Raw genomic sequence first — 22,257 nt, 5'->3', positions numbered from 1 at the left:
AAAACAAAGGATGTGTTTCACTTCAGCTTGAAACAGTAGAATGGAGTATGGCTACACGTGTAAGGTGTGCATGCAGTCACAAACCAGATCCAATCTCAACTGTGTTGAAGTGGACTGAAGCGCGTCTCATAGCCTACTCGTTCATCTCGCATGCGTGTTACGCCATCTTGTGGAGAAAGGTTCGAAGCGTCTTCAAACTGTGATAGAAAACACACATTTATAGAAAACATTACATTGCAGGTTTAGCGTCTACACGAACATAAAAGTCCGATAATAGGCCTAGATAAATTAAAAACTACTAACTTTATTTATTTTACAGTGTCCATGTTACATGTTAGCCTACATGTAGGCTACTTACCATAGTAATAAATTATGCATAATTACATGAAACTGACCCTTAACCAAACCCTAATCATACCCCAACCCTATAGTAAGTACATTTAGTTAATTATTATTACTCAGTATTTAAATAATTCCACTGTAACAGACACCTTAAAATAAACAGTAACCCTTTATTTTACAGTTTCTTTGTTACACACGTTACATGTACTTACTATGTAATAACAGTAAATTATGTATAATTGCAACTAACCCTAAACCAAACCCTACTCCTAATCCTACATGTTGAGTAATATTACTCAATACTTAAATGTATAATCCACTGTAACAAAGAAATCTTAAAATAAAGTGTAATCCAAAAAAATCTTTGAACTTCAAATATGTTTTTTGAAATGGAGGGATAGCTCTAAAAATACATCTCTAAAAACACCTCTTTTGTTGTTGCAGTTAAGATGTTCAACATGTTCAGCTTTGGTTGTGCTTCTCTCCACTTCATGCCCACACCAGGAGATGACGCTGAACAAGCACACTGTGAACACATCAATAATGAATCATATATGTAAGTCAAATGATGTTTGAACACTGAACTGGATTTCCATTTGTGCTAGATCACAGAGTTAGATGGCTCGGAATGTAATGGAATCTGGACTCCCTAGTTAATTTTTCACCACTGATACCCAGACTTTCTAAGGACTGAATATAAAAATCGAATGGGCTTCGCTGGAGCGCAGCCTTTCTAAGTTAAACTACAGGGTAAGTGCCCGAGTTAGCGAACCATTCTAATAATGGACAGTGAAACACACTCTTACAGGACCATTTCTTGTATTCCCGGCAGTGCTTTAAAGGATCTCCGATTGCAGCACTGCCTTTCAATGTTCAGTGACACTATTTAAAAAGTTATTTAAAGGGGATAGTTCACTCCCAAATGAAAATTCTGTCATAGTTTACTCACCCTCAAGTTGTTCCAACCCTGTATGAATTCCTTTCTTCTGCTGAACACAAAAGAAGATATTTTGAAGAATGTTGGTAACCCCATAGACTTCCATTGTATTTTTCCCGTACTATGGAAGTAAATGGGGCCTGTCAACTGTTTGGTTACTGACATTCTTCAAAATATCTTCTTTTGTGTATGAAGAAATCCATACAGGTTTGGAACAACTTGAGGGTGAGTAAATTATGTCAGAATTTCCATTTTTTGGGTGAACTATCCCTGTAAAAAAGAAGAAGAGAGAAAATCCGGCAGTTGTAGCACTACAACATTAATGCATCAATCATTTGTATTCTTTAGATAGCCCTCATATCCATTTCCTATAAGTACAGCTGTGGCTAAAATTGGCAGTGAGATTATCTGTAGATTATTTGTTTCTATGGTACACTGGAAAACAATGATAAGCATTTCGAAGTTTATATCGGAAAAAAACAAATTCAATGTATGTAAAGAGTCAATATTTACAATGTTGACCCTTCTTCTTCATAACCTCTGCGATTCGCATTGGCGTGATATCAGCTTCTGCGCCAAATCCTGATTGATGGTGATCCATTCTTGCCTTATTAGTGCTTGGAGTTAATCACAATTTGTGGGGTTCTGCCTTTTGAGGACTGACCACAGGTTCTCTGGGATTAAGATCCTGGTAGTTGGCACAGATCCAAAATTTCAATGATCTCTGAGCCACTTATTTATCACTATAGCCTTGTGACATGGTGCTCCATCATGCCGGTAAATGCACAAATCATCACCAGATTGTTCCTGGATCATTGGGAGAAGTAGCTTTTGTAGGACGTTTTGATTCCAATCTTTATTGGCAGTGTTTTTGGGCAGAATTGTTAGACAGCGCCCTTGGATGAAAAGCAACCCCACACATGGATGGTCTCAGGATGCTTCACTGTTGGCACGACACAGGACTCATGGGAGCGTTTACCTTTTCTTCTATATGGACAATCGTTTTTCCAGATGTCCCAAACAGTCGGGAAAATGCTTCATCAGAGAAAACAACTTTTGCACCAGTCTTCTGCTGTCCAATCCTTGTACTTCATACTAAATTTCAGTCTGTCCACAAGTCTGACTACTCAGGAGGAGATGGCCCTAGCACTTGCTGGAAACTCTGGGACACCCTAAAGCATGATTCACTGCAGTTCTCTACTTGACGTTCTTGATGATCAGGTGTTGTGCCGAATTCTTACCCCCTGCCAGAGTTTTACCCCCCTAGTATTGGTAGGTTTAGGAGTAGGTGTGGAGGAAGGGTTAGGATTAAGGGTGGGGTTAGGATTAGGCAATCAGGTAGCGACTTCAATGAAGGGGGTAATAATTTGGCAGGGGGTCAAATTTCGGCACAACACCGGTAAATAGTTATTTCAGGTGCAATATTCTTTGCAGAATTTTCCTTGCATGTGAGGCCATTTTGATGCAAAGCGATGATGGCTGCTTGTGTTTCTTTGGAGGTTACCATTGCTAAAACAAGAACACAATGATTGGATGCACTTCTCCCCTCTATAATAGCAGTCTCCTCTTATAATCCAATCAGAATGATAGTGTGACTACTTGTTCACACTTCCTGGGTGACCAAACGTCCCGTTTTTCCCAAGACAGTCCAGTATTTCTGCTCTACTTTTAGTGTCCTGACTTATTATGAAAAAAAAACATGCTTTGTCCCGTATTTCTTCCTTCCTAAATTGTCTTAAGTGATCATATAAAAGCGAGTAGCAGTCTTCTGTCACATTAAAATAGCCTAATCAGAGGTTAAAAATTAACATCCAATCACAATTTGTTACCGATTAACTTGACAGTGAAGGCGGGATATTAGAGAGCATATAATCTAAAAACAATGTTAATCAACACCCAACAACTGAGACAGCAAACTTTGTGGAACACAAATTGTATGTCAGTGCCATAACTTTTGGCCATGGCTGTACAGTACATCAGGTCAGATAACTTTCAGTTAATCACTTAGGCCACCTACTGGCCAAACATGCGAATACAAAACAGGATTTTTTTTATACACATTTGCTAAGAAATCCACATCAAACTAAGTAGGAAGGCTGTAAAGATTATGCTGCTTGTTTATTTTAAAAAAAAACGACTATAATTGTAAATATAATAGGCCTATTATACATGTAAATGCTCAAAACCCCTTATATATAAGGTTTTGAATCGAAAGTTCTAAATGCCCAGATGGATTAGAATGGGACTTCCATGCTGGATTTTGTTCCATAATGTATATGAATATTCATACTTGAGTTAGCCCTACTATAATATCCCCATGTTTGGGCTCAAATTAAAAACCCAATACTTTTCTTTTTATTCTGTCTCATTGCCATGCTAAAGGGTGGCGCTTTACCTTGGGTATGTGGGTGCGAATGGGAAAGCCTCTGTTAGGGTCCCTGCTCTAGAACAGGGGTGCCAAAGACCAAAATCCTGCAGAGTTTAGTTCCAACCCTGCTTTCACACACACACACACACACACACACACACACACACACACACACACACACACACACACACACACGCTTGTTTTTGTGAAATGTGAGGACATTCCATAGGCGTAATGGTTTTTATACCGTACAAACCGTATTTTCTATCGCCTTACACTGACCCTGTCCCTAAACCTAGCCCTCACAGGAGACTGTGCAGTTCACTTTCTGTGAAAAAAAAACTCATTCTGTGTGATTTATAAGCATTTTGAAAAGTGAGGACATGGGGAACGTCCTCATATTTCACCCTCTTTTTGTAATACCTATGTCATACCTATGTCATTATACACATTTGTGTCCTGATATTTCACGAAAACATGCCCACACACACACACACACACACACACACACACACACACCTGCCAGTCCATTTTTCGAAAAATCTTAATAAGCTTGTTCAGATGTTTACCCACTGATTCCCTTTAATGACTGGAAAAAAGACAAGAATCGAGATTTACCATGTTGCCAGTAGGCTACTCCGGAGTTGACAACTGTGAGGTGGAAGCTGCACTTTGGCCAATCAAAGTGATAAATGATAAATGAGTGCAAGACACATCCGAATCCTATGATTGTGTCACATCCTGTCTACTGAGATACCTTCAAGGTCTTCAGGATTACTAGAAAGTTACAGGCAGGTGAGTTATAAATAAATACTATTTCATATTTATTTAGCATACCATACATCATATTTTACATATTGTGTATTTTTATTAAGTGTAAATCTAAATGTACTTTTTAAACAACTTTTGTTTAATTTCTACCGTGAAAATATTATTGTAGTAATTAAATATTCGCTTATATATATATATATATATATATATATATATATATATATATATATATATATATATATATATATATATATATATATATATATATATATATATATATAAATTATATCTTTTTATTTTTGTATTAGAGTAAGATGCCCTAGGTAGGGAGCGATCTTACCCCAGTAGTGCTGTTATGCTATAAATTGGCAAATGTTTGCACTGTATTTCCCTTAATAACACATTTGGCTGATGCATCTTCATTCTGCATGTGCTACACTTATTGTAGGCCTATAAATATGTAACTATTTAAATATAAATGTGCATTGTTCCTAAGAGGAGCATCTTCTCCCATGTACCCTAATGTAAAAAAAATAAATAAAAAAATACAGTTGATATATAACAGTTTGCATGAGGACAGTTTCACAATCTTAAAAAAAAAAAAAAATACAATACATGGAGAATCATATCAGTCATATACTGCTTTTTTTTATTTTATACCGCATATTATAGTCCACATAGCATATTTTAACTATAAATTGTTGGACCCCTTGCAGTACTGCCGCTTACTCTCTAGGTGTCGCGAACACCCCGTTAAACCCGTGGGTCATACTGCTTTCCAGGCCTCCGTGAGATTAAAGGGATAGTTCACCCAAAAATGAAAATTCTGTAATCATTTACTCACCCTCAGTTTATTTCAAACCTACATTCATTTCTTAATTCTGCTGAACACAAAATAAGTTATGGTGAAGAATGTGAATAACCAAATAACTGTATTTTTTTCATACTATGGAAGCCAATGGGGTTACCCATATTCTTCCAAATATCTTATTTTGTGTTCAGCAGAAGAAATAAATTCATACATGTTTGGAACAACTTGAGGGTGAGTAAATGATGACAACATTTTCCTTTTGGGGTGAACTAACCCTTTAAGGGTGACTGAGGGTGATTGATATTAAATTGTGATGAAAAATAATATCTAGTTCAGAGTGCATCCAGGCACTGTTAAAAATTCGACAATGTTACAGACAATACTTATACAAAATTTACGACAATAAAACTGACAATAAATTACAAAATAAGTGGCATACATATGGCATATCTCTGGATAAATCTGCTTTGACAAAACAGTCATTTATACCTGCATAGAAAATGTACTTTTGACATTCAAGAATAAATACTTTTCCCTTTCCATCCTCTGAAGTAAGAAGGAGAGTAGCATATATTTGTGGCAAAAGCCCTTGAGCTAGAGGGAAAGAAGCTATAACTGTTGTAAGAGAGATAGAGAGGCTCCAAAGGTTCAAAGGGCCAAGGGATCCTTAAAGCAAAGTCTCATCAAAGAGTCGATAAAGAGATGATAAAAGGCTGATTTGTGTCCACTTTATTTTGTCATTTAATATTTATAATATATCTATACGTATATAATATCTATACATAATCAGTGTGTTCAAGGTCTCTCAATTTCCCTAATCTCCAATGAGAGCAGATTGACTACATCACTTTTGTTGAGCAGTGTAGCAACTCATATTGTAATAACTGTGCATAATGTAAAAATGGCACATAGTGTAATAAGTATTACATTATTATTATTATAATATGATGTTCATAAAAATGTTCATAATGTAAAAATGTAATAAAATCTTGATCTCATAATGTAATAACAATTTTTACATTATGAGAAAATTAATACATTATAAACACTTAAAACATAACAAATATTAGTATTCCCTTACAGTAATTTTTTTTTAAAATCTTAAACTATCTGTGAAATGCAGGTAGTTATTATTATTACATGTTTATTAAACATAACACATTGGTATTCCTTTACAGTACATTTTAAAAATACCAATGCTTTTTTAATAATAATATTAATATTAATAATAATAATAATAATAGCATGAATATTTAAATTTGTTGCATTTCGCAGGTAGTTTAAGACTTGATTTTGATTTTTTTAAATGTACTGTAAGGGAATAATAATATTTTTTTATGTTTTAAAATCTATTACAATAATGAAAATATGACGTGTTTTTGGTGAGTTTATAATGTAATAAATTTCTCATAATGTGATGAATTTAATATTTTATTACATTTTGAGTAAATTATTACATTATGAACATTTTATTACAATAATAATGTAATACTTATTACATAATGTGCATTTGTTACATTATGTGTAGTTATTACATTATGAGTTGCTACAGGCAGCCATATTTCAATAGCCTGATAGTATGTCTTATAAACTAAAATTAGCTCAAAGGCATCCAAAAGTACATTTAGGTTAATTTAGCCTCTTTTCCCCATTCTCTCCAAAGGTTTCAGACCACTCATATTCAGACAAGGCCTGTGTTCTCTCATGGTAAGTTATTACATTGGATGCCCAACACTTATTCCAGTGAATGGAAAGAACCATCTTACCTTCCCCTTTCCCTCATTTGCTTGGCACGTTGTGGTTGTATAAGAATCCTTTTACAGGCTATATATATATATATATATATATATATATATATATATATATATATATATATATATATATATATATATATATATATATACACATACAGTGAGGGAAATAAGTATTTGAACACCCTGCTATTTTGCAAGTTCTCCCACTTAGAAATCATGGAGGGGTCTGAAATTGTCATCGTAGGAGCATGTCCACTGTGAGAGACATAATCTAAAAAAAAACCATCCAGAAATCAAAATATATGATTTTTTTAAACTATTTATTTGTATGATACAGCTGCAAATAAGTATTTGAACACCTGAGAAAATAATGTTAATATTTGGTACAGTAGCCTTCGTTTGCAATTACAGAGGTCAAATGTTTCCTGTAGTTTTTCACCAGGTTTGCACACACTGCAGAAGGGATTTTGGCCCACTCCTCCACACAGATCTTCTCTAGATCAGTCAGATTTCTGGCCTGTCGCTGAGAAACACAGAGTTTGAGCTCCCTCCAAAGATTCTCTATTGGGTTTAGGTCTGAGACTGGCTAGGCCATGCCAGAACCTTGATATGCTTCTTACAGAGCCACTCCTTGGTGCTGTGTGCTTCAGGTCATTGTCATGTTGGAAGACCCAGCCTCGACCCATCTTCAATGCTCTAACTGAGCAAGGAGGTTGTTCCCCAAAATCTCGCAATACATGGCCCCGGTCATCCTCTCCTTAATACAGTGCTGTCGCCCTGTCCCATGTGCAGAAAAACACCCCCAAAGCATGATGCTACCACCCCCATGCTTCACAGTAGGGATGGTGTTCTTGGGATGGTACTCATTATTCTTCTTCCTCCAAACACGTTTAGTGGAATTATGACCAAAAAGTTATATTTTGGTCGTATCTGACCACATGACTTTCTCCCATGACTCCTCTGGATCATCCAAAATGTCATTGGCAAACTTAAGACGGGCCTGGACATGTGCTGGTTTAAGCAGGGGAACCTTCCGTGCCATGCATGATTTCAAACCATGACGTCTTAGTATATTACCAACAGTAACCTTGGAAACGGTGGTCCCAGCTCTTTTCAGGTCATTGACCAGCTCCTCCCGTGTAGTTCTGGGCTGATTTCTCACCTTTCTTAGGATCATTGAGACCCCACGAGGTGAGATCTTGCATGGAGCCCCAGTCCGAGGGAGATTGACAGTCATTAGCTTCTTCCATTTTCTAATGATTGCTCCAACAGTGGACCTTATTTCACCAAGCTGCTTGGCAATTTCCCCGTAGCCCTTTCCAGCCTTGTGGAGGTGTACAATTTTGTCTCTAGTGTCTTTGGACAACTCTTTGGTCTTGGCCATGTTAGTAGTTGGATTCTTACTGATTGTATGGGGTGGACAGGTGTCTTTATGCAGCTAACGACCTCAAACAGGTGCATATAATTTAGAATAATAAATGGAGTGGAGGTGGACATTTTAAAGGCAGACTAACAGGTCTTTGAGGGTCAGAATTCTAGCTGATAGACAGGTGTTCAAATACTTATTTGCAGCTGTATCATACAAATAAATAGTTAAAAAATCATACATTGTGATTTCTGGATTTTTTTCCTAACCCTAACCCTAACCCTTTTTTTTTTAGATGATGTCTCTCACAGTGGACATGCACCTACGATGACAATTTCAGACCCCTCCATGATTTCTAAGTGGGAGAACTTGCAAAATAGCAGGGTGTTCAAATACTTATTTTCCTCACTGATATATATATTTCTATTTTTTATACATTTATTTATTTATTTTTTGCTTGCATATTCACTTTTCTGTTTTATGTCATTGTCCAGTAATGGGATACTCTTTCCTCTTTACTTTTCTTCTTTATTAACAATTACTCGTTTTGTGACCTAAACCTAAAACAAGGTTTTAGTCAAACAGTCTCTCTGCAACTACTCGTTCGTTCACTAGATGGCGCCAATGACTATTGCGATCACTACACTAAGAGTTGTACACTTGTTTCATTCAATGTCTCACATAGTCGCTAACCAATATACACACACACACACACACACACACACACACACACACACACACACACACACACACACACACACACACACACACACACACACACACACACACACACACACACACACACACACACACACACACACACACACACACACACACACACACACACACAACTTGTGTCTTGTCATTTAGCATACACTTATGATTCTGGAACAACCTTGGCTTGGAACAACCTTGGCTTGAAACCGTCTACTCAGTTCTTGCGTCAAACTTGGGGTCGAATTTATAATAATAATAATAATAATAATAATAATAATAATAATAATAATAATAATAATAATAATAATAATAATAATAAAAATTAAATAATTAAAGGATTAAAAGGTTTTCAATGGAATAAATAAATACAAATGATAAAATAAGTTCTAGGTCTAATGAGTGTAATGAATTATGCTAAGTTATGCAGCAAATTTAGCTAAAATTGTGTTCAGCCTCCGAAGTAGGCTGCTACTTAACGATAGGCTATTCCTTATGGATAAAAAGTAACAGTAAACGTTTTGGGGAAAATAACACCAATGCAGGATGTGGACAAAACTCAACTATTTGATGTCCCAAACAAGTGAAGATGTTTCATATGTCTTATTTGTGAAAATGTATCTGCTCTACGGGCACAAGACAATTTACACGACGCCCTGCGACCTGATTTGTCATGAGACCTTGTCAACCAGGAATGTGTCATTTGTTATCATAACGAAACTTACACCTGTAGAGAAAAGGGGAAAAATGTTTTTGGCATTAGAAGAAACTTATTCTCTTGAACATTTTATTAATGAACATATGGGTAGCCTGCATAACGCAGAGTTGATACTAGTTATGCATTTCCGATTAATATTCTAGGATTATATATGGAATTTAATAATGTGTTAACTATAGTCAGACTGCCTGTTAACATCAAACAATAAGCCTATTCGCTTTTATTTAAATGAGAAATCTACTGACATAAATCGTTTAATCACTCAGCATAAAAGTTCCATGAAAGTAATGTTTACATACACGAACATTACTTTTATATATATATATATATATATATATATATATATATATATATATATATATATATATATATATATATATTTATTTATTATATCATATTTTTTTCAAGCGAGATGAACATAAAGAACAACAAAGAATTCTAAAATATGTATAATTGTTTTCATGATAATGCGTAATTTATTTATTTCTATCATTGTTCGTTCATTCACGTAGCCTACGTGCCTATTCATTTATTTATGGAGTACGGGAGTCATGAATAGGCCTATCCAGTTCTGGTATTCAGGTTAGCAACAAGCCCAAAATATACATTTTTGGCCGAATTATATAAACAATGATAATAAACAAATACATCTTTAGTCGGTAGCGAAAATTTTAGTCTTTCTATAGCTACCGATTTCTACTTGATTTACTGTCTTGAGTCAAACTCTAAACAATGACATTTTAGTAGGCTATTAAAAAAATTAGCGTAAATTAAATGTTAAAAAAGTTTTATAAATAATCTAAAAAATATATATATATTTTAAATGTTAAAAAACGAAGGAAAGTCGTTTTTCAGTCTTTCATCTTTAAAGGTATATTCCTTTATAGTAGCTCCAGTATGTAGGCCAACATATGTATATATGATATGTGAATATGATTTATGAATGTATGAATGCACCAACAATTTTAAATAGTGTTATCTAACAAGAAGCGTTTTCATTTTTATAGCTTTCCACGAGACCGGAATATTTTGTCAGAACAAGCCAAAAATAAAATGCAACTCTGTGGAAAACAGAGCTCAAAGAAAGAAAGAAAGAAATAAAGAAAGAAAGAAAGAGGTAGAATGAAGGAGACTGGTGATGGAATGCAACTAACGCAAAATTGCAAGACTGTTAAACGTCATCTCCTCATAAACAAGCTTTCCAGCATTAACTCATCGTATAAGATTGCATTTATAGCGTATTAGCCTCACTACCAAGAGAGCTTTTCTTTACATCTTATGCCCGAATTTTTTACGACTTGTCCGCCTCTCTTAAAGCATACAACACAAATGCAGCGTTATTCACTTGTTGATTTCTAAAAAAAAAGGACATGGTGAACATTAGCATATTGTAGGCAACTATAGCTATTCTCTGGGGATACAAACCTTGTTCTGTTTTTTTAAATGCTATACTGCAACAAACGTGGTGTCTCGTATGGGCTACTCAAAATATCTTGTTTGAAAGAAATAGATGGTAAGATAGAAGATAAATTGACTGTTGAAAACTAATGTGTATCCCGCTTACACTAACGCAATTATGTACCAGATCAAATACTGTAAACATGTACGTTTATGAGAGTAAAAGACTAACATTTACGTTTATGCATTTAGACGCTTTTGTCCAGAGTGACTTGCACCCTAACCCTATAGTGAAGCGATAGCCTATGAATCGCATCAGCTCCTTTTTGGATGAGTGTGAACAGATTTGCTTACAACTGTTTGGTTATATATATTGCGCGCTTATAGACCCCCGAAGAACTAGTTAGAGTGTTAATATCATGATTGATATTATATCATAGCCTACTGAATGTTGAGCAGTTCGTGTTACGGCATTGTTAATAAAAGAAGTTTCCTGAATCCAAGTTTTTGCTTAATATTTTAAAGTTGTGAAAGTATAAAAATACGCAACCTGTTAAACTGTAAGATAATTTGGATTCACATTTACTTCTATAAAGAGAAATTTCCATTTCACGATATCACATTCACAAAACAACTGAATGAACCTAAATCTTTCACTGAGTTAATAATATTAATAATAAAAGCAAGAACATACACAATAAAGTAAAAAAACAACAACAAAAAAACAAGTAAAATGGCTCTACATCTCACAATTTAGTCGGTGGCCTATAGGAATAAAATCATCCCAATGTGCTGAGAAGGAATGGGTATATGTTGATAGCCTAGGCCTACTCGGTAACCAAATTTGGCGGTATATTTTTAAAACATCATTGCATTAACTGCTATAACCTCAAAAAAATATAACTTCCAAAAACTTAATTTTAAACTTGAATCAAGATCACAATGTAAAAATATTTTGAAGTTAACTGTCGGTACCACCACGTGACCAAATGCATGTCATAGTAAACAGTGTCTCGAACACGATCAAATCTGGACACCTGCTCAACAAACCATTGCACAGCATGTACAATAAAACCATTCAAACATTTTCTTTGCTCGGTAAAATGTATCTTATTTTATTGTTAATATGAATGAAACTATGATGAGTTTGGAGTTTTTTTTTTATTGATCCCAAAGGTTACATGCAGTCGCTTTCCAAAAGTAAAATACAAATGAAAATGAAGAGATGCCCCATAGTTGTTTGAAATGCCGTGTTGGTATTAAAGCATTGCATTAAATGAAATACCATTAAAATGAAACGATGGCCTTTAAAAAAAAATGTAAACAAACGGAATATGCGACTGAGGATTCCTGGCTGGGTCAATTGCAACCTAAAATAATAACGATATCAAATAATGTTGATATCAACAATTAAGACGTTTTTAGCATGTTTATTAACAATAGATCGTGGCATTACATTCTAGAAAAATACCTCTATCAAGGCCCTCCATATCAGCTTTGCAAGTAGGTCATCCGACAAACATCCACAACTCTTTGTCCATTTCTTGTCTCATTTGTTTTTGTTTTATACGTGTCTGGAGATGTTTACGCTAAACGTTCACATACAAGCGTCCTTTTGAAAGGGTCCACATGTTTAAGAGCCAAGGTCGACCAAGTTTGATGACATAGGGTTCAGTATAGTGTCGTGTAATGAATGGTGGTGATGCACGGAATCAGCACTAGGCACTGGGATGGCACTGGGACCAGGTGGAGGTGCGAGGCCGTGTAGGGACTGAAGTCCGGCGTTTGACGTGAGGAGCAAGGCCGGGCTTGACGAGGTGTGATCTGGGGTACCAGACGGCGTTTTGTCGTCGTCCGAGCTTCCTAAAATAGTCTTATTTCCATTCATGGAAGACGTCAATGGGTTGTGACTGTTTGTGTTCGAGTTCTCAGTATTCTCTCTGTAAAAATGAAAATGTAGAGTTAGGGTTAGATCTATACCTCCGACAACTTTATTATTCAAAACTATAGGCTATAATTCACATTTATGTCTATGACATTGCAGGAGCAACTAATTAACTAACTAAAACAAATCTTCAAACACATCTTCTTATAATAATAATGTGTCATAATTATTCTTAAATTCATAGGTATAGTTCTAAAACAACAATTAATATCAGGCTATATGTTTAAGACAAAATATTTATTTAGCCTATTTATTAGTTGAAAATATTTTATTAGAAATACTTTGTTAGGAAAAGCTTACTAACATTAAAAATAAATTAATTAAATAATAGGAACATTTAAAAAAAGTATGTGCTCATGAATTAGGCTATAAAATACAGAATATACTCATTGACATACAAAATTAGGGCATAAACGGTTTGTTTACATTTGTGTGTGTCTGTGTCAATAATTTATTCAAATTCGTGTCGATTTAATAATTTACAATCAAAACGTTCAAGCATATTAGCGAGCTAATGCAGGAAAACGTGATTTACAGGCCCTAATCATTTATTAATATCGTCTAGGCTACGAACAGTGTCAGCTACTGATTTATCTAAATTCTCAAATCACAACATGTCAAGTAAAGGTTCTTTCATAAAATATTAATTAAGGAGAAAGTATCGGGAAACGTACGAGATATTGTGGATATTTTAATGGTTTACACTGTGGCTTCAACTTGACTACCTCGCCTGCGGGTGAAACAAGACACCCGTTTAGAAAGAGTAGGCTATGCAACTGCACACATTCTAAACAAGAATACGTACAGATAACTCTTACAATTCGAAAAACATTCCCATTAATTAACATTGGACCATTTCTCCTAAAGTTAGATTGCACCATAATACACACGCTACGCTTGTTTGTCTTTTTTTAGAAAAGGATATAAAATATGTCGTTTAAGAAAAGTAGGCCTGTTGTTAAAATGGTAGGATTTTAATAAATAACTTTATATAAAGTAGCCTAACATTAGCAGAACTAGAGAACGGATGACATTTGTAGTGACTTTCCATCTATCTACGGGAATTTATTTTATGCAAGTTTCTTATATGCAACTCGCCGCTGGCTTAATTTCACGGCATGACTGCATTCCATGAAAATAATGATTTCTAATTACGTTTAAACACATAGGGCTACTAATAATAAACAGTTATTTGGCTACAGACTATAGACCCGTACCTTTCTTTAGCCTCCGCTGCTCGGTCGCGTTGACGTCTGTTTTTAAACCAGTTACTGACTTGTGTAGTTGTTAGCCCCGTTGCCTCTGCTAGTTCCCTCTTCTCCCGCGGGGAAGGGTATGGGTTATGGGTGTACCATTCCCGCAGCACGCTCCTGCTCTTTTCTTTAAAGCAGTAACTTGTCTCCTCGCCGTCCCAAATGGAGCGGGGTAGCGGAAACTTTCTTCGGACGCGATATTTCCCAACAGCCCCAAGAGGGCGGCCCCGGAGCTTCTCAGCCTCGATATAATGCGCTTTGAGCCACAACTGCTGCAACTTCGGGTGGTTGTGTGGAGAGAACTGGTGGCTCTCGAGAATCTTATAAAGCTCTCTGAAATTTCCCCTATGAAAAGCGACCACAGCTTTTGCTTTGAGCACACTCTCGTTCTTGTGGAGATGTTCGCAAGCCGGCAGAGACCACAAAAAGCGCCCGAGACGTTCAATGTTTCCACCCTGCTGAAGGACCTCGCAGACGCACGCCACTTGCTCTTGCGTAAAGCCGAATGTTGGAAGCATAGACATGGTTTGTCACGAATAAACGTCCACTTTTTGTACTTGTGTCTATTTTACCGATGACAGCGAGAGTTCTTCAACAGATTTAAAGTGAACCCCTGGGAGGCAAAAATTTAGGGCGACTTCTCAAGTAGACGAAATCAAATCCCACTCCTTGTGAAGACAGGCACAAAACTTTAGATCCGTTCAAGCAAGCATAATACACCGTATATCCATTCTAAAGCACACGAGAGAAAGTTGTTCCTCCTGCGCGAGTCTCTCGCCACCTCTTCTATGTCGTTTCAGCATAACGCACTCCCGAAGAAGGACCTCGCTCTCTTGTTTTAATAATATTATTCTAAGCTGGCAAGAAAAGCGATTATGTGAACTGTGATTGGTTGGTTATCTGACCCGGGGATGATGAGGATAAGACAATAGTTTTAGTCAAATGATTTGCCATGGTTACGCTGTCATTCAAAGTAACCTGATATGCTTTGAGGTGGCTCCTTGGGCTGGCTGACTGATTATTCCCTTCATTTAGAGCCCGCCCACCGACATCGAAATATAGCCTCGACTTTGCCTGTATATTACATTTTTTACACGAGGTTTGACAGACACTTCTAGCAACCAAAGAGCGCTGGTCTGTGGGGTAGTGAGGTAGCAGCAGTCGAGATGAGAGCGCCAGAGCAGGATTGCGCTCCAGACGCTCTCCAAACCAAAGACCCGGAGCCCATAAGTGAGAGACCATAAGCAGACAACCCACCCTGCCTATGCAAACCTTTCACTTTGTAACTTGTCGATCACACAAACACTTTTTCAACGTTTGGGGAACTCTCCGAAACCATACACAATGTTTATCGAATTATTTTGCAGTACATTATTATTACTGCTATCAAATGTAATCAAAGAAAAATCACAATATGACACAATCGTGTTTTTGCAAGCACGTTCGGCCTACATTTATCCAGCCCATTTTCCTTCTGTTCAATTCAGTAGCTATTTAATCGGACCACTTGTCCTCTGTTATGCATTATTTAGCAGTTGTCGAGGATAAACAAGGGGGTATGTTTCTCCATGCATGTGCACACGCGTGGATGCCAGGCATTATGGACTAGAGTGGAACATGGTTGGAGGGCGTTTTAAGAATAGAGCGGGTTTCAAGGATACACGTTAGAATGAACAACGACTGGGTATCAAAGGGATAAGAAACACTGCGAGGGACGTTTGTGCCGGTAAGACAACTCAGATTCATTGAAAATGCTGTTTACTGAAGTTAATCGAAGATGTTCATGTATATTATATTTATATGTATTATGAACCAAGGCTATATATACCATTGTTTTTCTTAAAACATACCCAGCGAAAGTACAGCTCCGAGAGGCGCATCTTTTAATGATGCCTGTTACGCACACCATTATTGGCATATCATCAGTCACTGTCTGTAGACTGAACTTTAACTCACCGTGTACCGTGGCATAGAAACAAAGTTCTGCTTTCATCACGAACACTCTGATTTCAACTCAGTGACACTTGAGCCCACAAGAAAGTTTAGCAAAATCACATATTACATGAAATAAAAAGCTGACACCGTTGAGACATGTTATAAGGAAGAGAGATTGCTTAGTGTAAGATCTAGCGTCTTTGCAGTTTTTATCCGTGATGCACTGGTGCAGTGAAGGCCTGTGATGTGGCTTGTTAGTGAAAAAGACTTCAGAGCTTGCATAGCATATTATTCACAACACGTCAAAGCATGTAACATTCTCTGGGGGTTAATATCGTGGAAAGATTACAATGCTAACATTCCCATTCACCCTTTTAACTAGTAATTTTGCGTAATACGTTCTACTGTACGTTCGATGCAAGTTCTGACGAATAAATGATGAAATAATAAGACAAGTAAATTTCTGACTCGAGAAATCAAGAAATGAATCAAGAAATCTAACATCTACTTAATTCAATAGTTTACCTTTTTTTTTACAACAACAATTATTATTATTATTATCATTACACAAAATATAAGTAGGCTAGGTATAAAATTAACTAAAGCGACAGAACAATCCAACCCTCAGAAGATTACAGCTAAAATTATTCTGTACATATTGAATTTTACGCAATCAGTGTAAATGACTGTTGTCGATCTTGTGATAAGTAAATAAATCAATAAAAGCAAAGCTATTAATGCCAACCTCGGAGAGACAGCCACTGCACTTGGAAATTGATATTAATGTATGGCGCCTAAGTTGCACTTTGCTGCGAGTAAACATTTCATGTGTTTGATCTCCATACTTGATATTATATGTGGATCATTCCCTGGACACTGAAACTATATCATATATCTGATTTGCATGATTGTTGATGCATGAATGTAGGGCTATTGCGCCAAATTGATGCTGATTTACATAAGATAATAATATATAAAACACAAGAGGACTTATGTCACAGGACATTTGTGACATGTGACGAAACTATAAGAGTACAGTGAACCAATGGACACACACATTGAACGGACTTTGGATGCTTTCTCTCTGTGTGTGTGTGTGTGTGTGTGTGTGGGGGGGGGGGGGGGGGGGGGCATGTCAGTGACAGGCCAAAATCAAGGTACTCGTCTCGCCTTGACACTGTTTGTAAACGGCTTGTTTCCACGGATCATTTTGATCAGAACTTCGAAGGACCTGCGCTGCTCGTCTGCATGGTGATTATTACAATGCTGATGAATGGGGATCGCGTTTCGTCTAATAGCCGCCCCCTGTTTTGACAACCTCCCACAGCTAACCGGAGAGCGCGCAGCCGCGACCTCCACTAATTGGACTGATTATTGCAAGATGTTTTTTCCTCTCTGGAAAGCGCAGGGTGGCGGCAGTGCGCGGCTGCTCCGTGGCTTGCACCACAAGACCTGATGAGTTACATTCTTTCAGATATGTCATGTTAAGCGGGAATAGAAAGAATTAAACCCAGACGTGTGGTGTCAATGTGCGGTTCAGTGGAAGAAAAACAAGACACCCATCGTAATTAAATATTGAAATCTATTAACGTTTCAGCGCGAATAGATAACTAAGGTGCATTTAATAATACAATAATAATAATAATAACAACACCTAGTCGATATAAGTGTGCATAATGCTATCAATCATGATACAGGAAGCCCTGTAACACTTTCCAATGTAGTACTTCTAATCAAAACAGGAGAATGTATAGGCCTATTTGACACAATATAGTGAAAATGATTAAAACACGTGCATATCTGTTGTCTGTTTTCAGAATTGTATGTAGGCTATTTGTTTTATATATCTGAGCCTTTTGGCTGTTTGTAAAAAATATATGTTTTCTATGTTTACCCTTTTAAATTATAATGCTTAAAATGTTAGGTTGTATGGAACATAATTATTTTGAACTTGCATTTGATGACCACGATGCATTAATGCACAAAAAACTTTTGCGTAACTATATCAGTAGCAGTTTACTTTCCATTCATTTTTAGAGTTTGTTGATAAATAGGCTACTAGATTTCAAAAGTAGATAAATATTGGTATTTTATATCTAAGTTTGAGACATAGCCCGAAACATAAATGTTACACCTCTTAAACATATTAAAACTCACAATTAATGTAGGCTACATTTGATTCGGCAACGAAATGTATGCGATACTTGTGTATTGTAAGCCGATGATACCCTTTATAAAGAACGATGATTCAAGCAACAAGTGCGTTTCTTCAAATGTGGCGGCTTATTGGTGATGTATGCAACACCTCTGACCCTTTCTGACTGTTCCCGAAGCCTACACTTGACCAGCTTTTGTCTTTGTCTCTGGAACTATTAGAAATGTGTCTGTTTGTTGATGTACAACTTATTGTGACTTGCCCGACTGGCTGTGTTTTCCCAGGAGACTGTCGCGCGTGACATGTGGCGTCTTCTGAACGGTGGCATTGGTTGTCTCTTAGTTTGAAACGCCAGTATGCTCAACTCAAGAATGCAGAGATACAAAATGAAAGATTAGCTCAAAATAATATCAAAGTTAATTCGTTAAGAACATATCAGTAACGATGCATGAAAGCAATAATGAGCACGGTAGCCGAGAAAATAGATGCATAACAGTTTTTAATAATTCAATTAAAATCCTCTGAATGTAAATTATAATTATTGGAGCATGCAAGTGAAATAAATGGCAAAGCGGTTAATCTTTAGATGAAACAACAAAAACCAGTCAAAAAAGTCAAACCAGGTAAATTCAATGCTGACATTTATCTCGATATAGTATAGGTACTATATGCATTTAAGGTAGAATCGAAAATTAAATATGACAATTTAGTCTATAATTTGTCATTTATAGTTTTATAAAGATGAATTATAGAAAATTATTAGACAAGTATATAAGGAATCTCACTGCTTGGGTCATGAGTGTGCAAAAATAAATATTTTCTGAAGCTTTTTTTTAATTAATGTTGTGGTATGAAGTATGATAGTTTTAGGTCCCTAAGGACCATCGCTATGATTACTGTAACATTACTGTGATTACTATAAAACATAATCAGAAAGTTGTGCATATACATTCTATGATTTACCATGGATTACATGACTGAATTTACATATAAAAAAGCATGTTTTCTAATGTTAGATATTTTTCCAAATACATCGTATTCAATTATGGCTTGTGCTTGATGAAATTACCCAGACATGGCATTTTAAAATCAATCATATATCAATTTCTGTAACTATAATAAAGTCTTTTGTCTGTTTAGGATAAAAACTGCTGTATTTGTAGAAGTTAATATAAAATCACATATTGTAAAGATTGTATATCAATTGTTTGCATTTCGGTTAGATGTGTGTACAAACGTTTACATATTGTTGGCTCTTGGTACATGACTGCGATTTAACACAGACCATCAGGTTAAGGAAATGCCTGTAAAATCTTAATCTTTATCTATGATTGAACATTTACAATGTGACTGATGCTATTTGTATTTTACTACTACCTTACAATAGTAGAAAGAAAATAATATGATCAGATTCAGCATACACACCATTTAAATGCATGTTCATATCTAGAATTTAATTTAAAGTTATTTTTAACTTATACATACTTCTTTGTCTTTAAAGTGGAAAATGTGATAAAACAAATGGCTGGAAAATATACTGAATAAAATGGTGAGCTAATAGTGCGATCAGTGTGATGTATTAAACCGAGTTTTGACAGGACTGGACGTTATAAATGTGGCTGCTGGTTGATGTTGAGAGGAGGCTTTTTCCAGAGATCTTTTTTTAGAAGGAGTTAGAATATAGCTGCTTTTGAAGAGTATGAACATATGTTCATATTACTTGCCTCTGAGTTTTCCCTCGTTTCACACTTCTCCAGGTCAGCATTAGTTTCTGTCAACACCAAGGTCACTGAAAGCAAGAAAGATCTGATGGCTGCTGTTTTGCACTTGTAGACAAAATAGGTGAAAAACAGGATATGCGAGTATTTCATGCACTTCTTGTGAGTTAAGGCATTACTTTAACCTATGTGCATCTTTTATCACTTACCAATACCTGGTTGTTACTTAAGATAATACATATCAATTAAAATATAAGAGAGACAAGAGCACAATAAAGCTCTCTGAGGCAATAAAGCATATAAGACTTTAATGATGAGCCAAAAAACCTTTCCTTTAAACTCTCTTAACGTGAGTTTTTTTTCCCCATGATGTCAGCAAGAAAACACTGATTATCTCTCGGAAGATAATTTAGAGTTTAAAAATGAAATATAATATAATTTGCTTATTAAAGCCACCTCCTTTTCTGAATATAGAACTAAATAAACTATTGAAATACTCTGTGTTTGCCAATGTTAAAGTAAAGTGTCAGAAAAGAGCAGTGTCTTAGTTAAATTAATTAAATATCTCTGATTCCATTGCATGTATGACTGGGTACATGAAATGCAACCCAATCTTATATAATGAAAAATGTCTGATAATATTTTTTATACACACCATAACATCATATGCAACAGCATGTTTGCATGTTCCTCAACAATTAAGTACAACACACCTACTAATTTACTCCTATTAAATATATATTTAAAAAAAATGGATACATGCAGCCTGTCTAAATATAAGATATAGGCCTCCTTCAGTGTTTGTATTTGCTTATAATAATATGAATAATGTGTTGTTTTCACAAGTATATATGTCTTTTGGAAGCAGGTGTGTGCGTGATCCTGGTAAACCCTACGTTATGGGGACCCTATGGGAAATTTTCTTTGGTCCCCATGAGGAAAACATGTTTTTTGAAAATGTAAAAATGCAGACTGTTCTCTGTGAGGTTTGTGTTTAGGGGAAAGAATATACAGTTTGTACAGTATAAAAACTATTATGTCTATGGAAAATCCCCATAAGTCATGGAAACATTGTGTGTGTTTGTGTGTGGATGTTCTAGGGGAGGGTCTTCTTAGGGACGGTGGAATTACTGTCAATTGAATACAAATTGCAATACTACCATCAGTCTAGGCCACCCACAGACTCATGCGCACACTCAAATACACAGCGCTGATCGATGACTACATGTGTCCAATTCCAAAGGATCCATCCATAATGTTTCAGTCACTTACAGTTATCATTTTCCCCAAACTAGACCTAACTGGAACGTTGCCTGTAATCATAGATATAATCACAACTTTAAAAAAATATTTTCTTGTGCGAAAGTTTTATCAGATTTTTTTTTCCATTTAAAATTTGAATTGTGTTTAATCTGAAAATGTAAAATATAAGGACTGTATTTCACTGTATTTATAGACATAAACCAAATACCTTTGCAAGCCTTAGTTTTTTTTAATCTCCATAAAAAAAGCAAAACTGGTACACGATAGATACAATGTCTTGTTGGATGGTTTATATTGTTAATGTGATAATATAATAGTGCAAAATTAAGACATTTGTTAGTGGTTGGTACACAGACCATGAAACTACTGCCCTCGTTGTTAGTTATTTTGCAAATCACAACCTGGCAAATGTTTATTTTTATTGTGTTTTGTATTTGAAATCCAATTTAGAAGAAATGTACATTTCAGACTACACAACGATGGTGTCAAAACATTGTCAAACGTTGGTGACAGATTTCATAAAAAGCTTGTTTTCCTCCATTTTTGTTTTCTATCAGATGGCAACTTGATTCAACCAATTCAAACATGTCATAAAGACGACACAGCTACATTGTTCTGCTAAAAGAAAACCATTTATATTTATATACACCATGTCTGAAAGTAACAACGTAACAAATTCAGTCATGCATTACTAAGCACATAGCACAGATACTGTGCAGGACAGCAACAACTTGGCCATCATAATTCATGAGTGTGTATGTAGCAGCTGGAGCAGACGTTCAGACAAGTGTCCTCAGCAGTCACGCATT

General features: G+C 35.8%; 1 protein-coding gene across 1 annotated transcript; it reads right to left on the bottom strand.

The window, feature by feature from the left end:
• Window positions 1–11,746: 11,746 nt before the first annotated feature.
• Window positions 11,747–15,596, bottom strand: six2a (SIX homeobox 2a). The gene is made up of 2 exons (XM_079843220.1): window positions 14,342–15,596; window positions 11,747–13,119 (listed from the first exon to the last, which is right to left on the bottom strand). Exons 1-2 carry the CDS (start codon window positions 14,899–14,901, stop codon window positions 12,813–12,815), a joined length of 867 nt encoding a protein of 288 aa, XP_079699346.1. The 5' UTR covers window positions 14,902–15,596; the 3' UTR covers window positions 11,747–12,812.
• Window positions 15,597–22,257: the final 6,661 nt, after the last annotated feature.

The sequence above is a fragment of the Gobio gobio genome, assembly GCF_949357685.1.
Source record: "Gobio gobio genome assembly, chromosome: 18".
Classification (NCBI taxonomy): domain Eukaryota; kingdom Metazoa; phylum Chordata; class Actinopteri; order Cypriniformes; family Gobionidae; genus Gobio; species Gobio gobio.
This window is presented reverse-complemented; position numbering and strand designations above follow the sequence as displayed.

What these genes read in the sequence shown, in the direction of transcription:
- six2a (XM_079843220.1), bottom strand. Translation starts at nt 14,901, where the DNA reads ATGTCTATGCTTCCAACATTCGGCTTTACGCAAGAGCAAGTGGCGTGC. An exon ending in GCAGCGGAGGCTAAAGAAAG is followed by an intron (nt 13,120 to 14,341) that starts GTACGGGTCTAT and finishes TCATTTTTACAG; the next exon opens with AGAGAATACTGAGAACTCGA.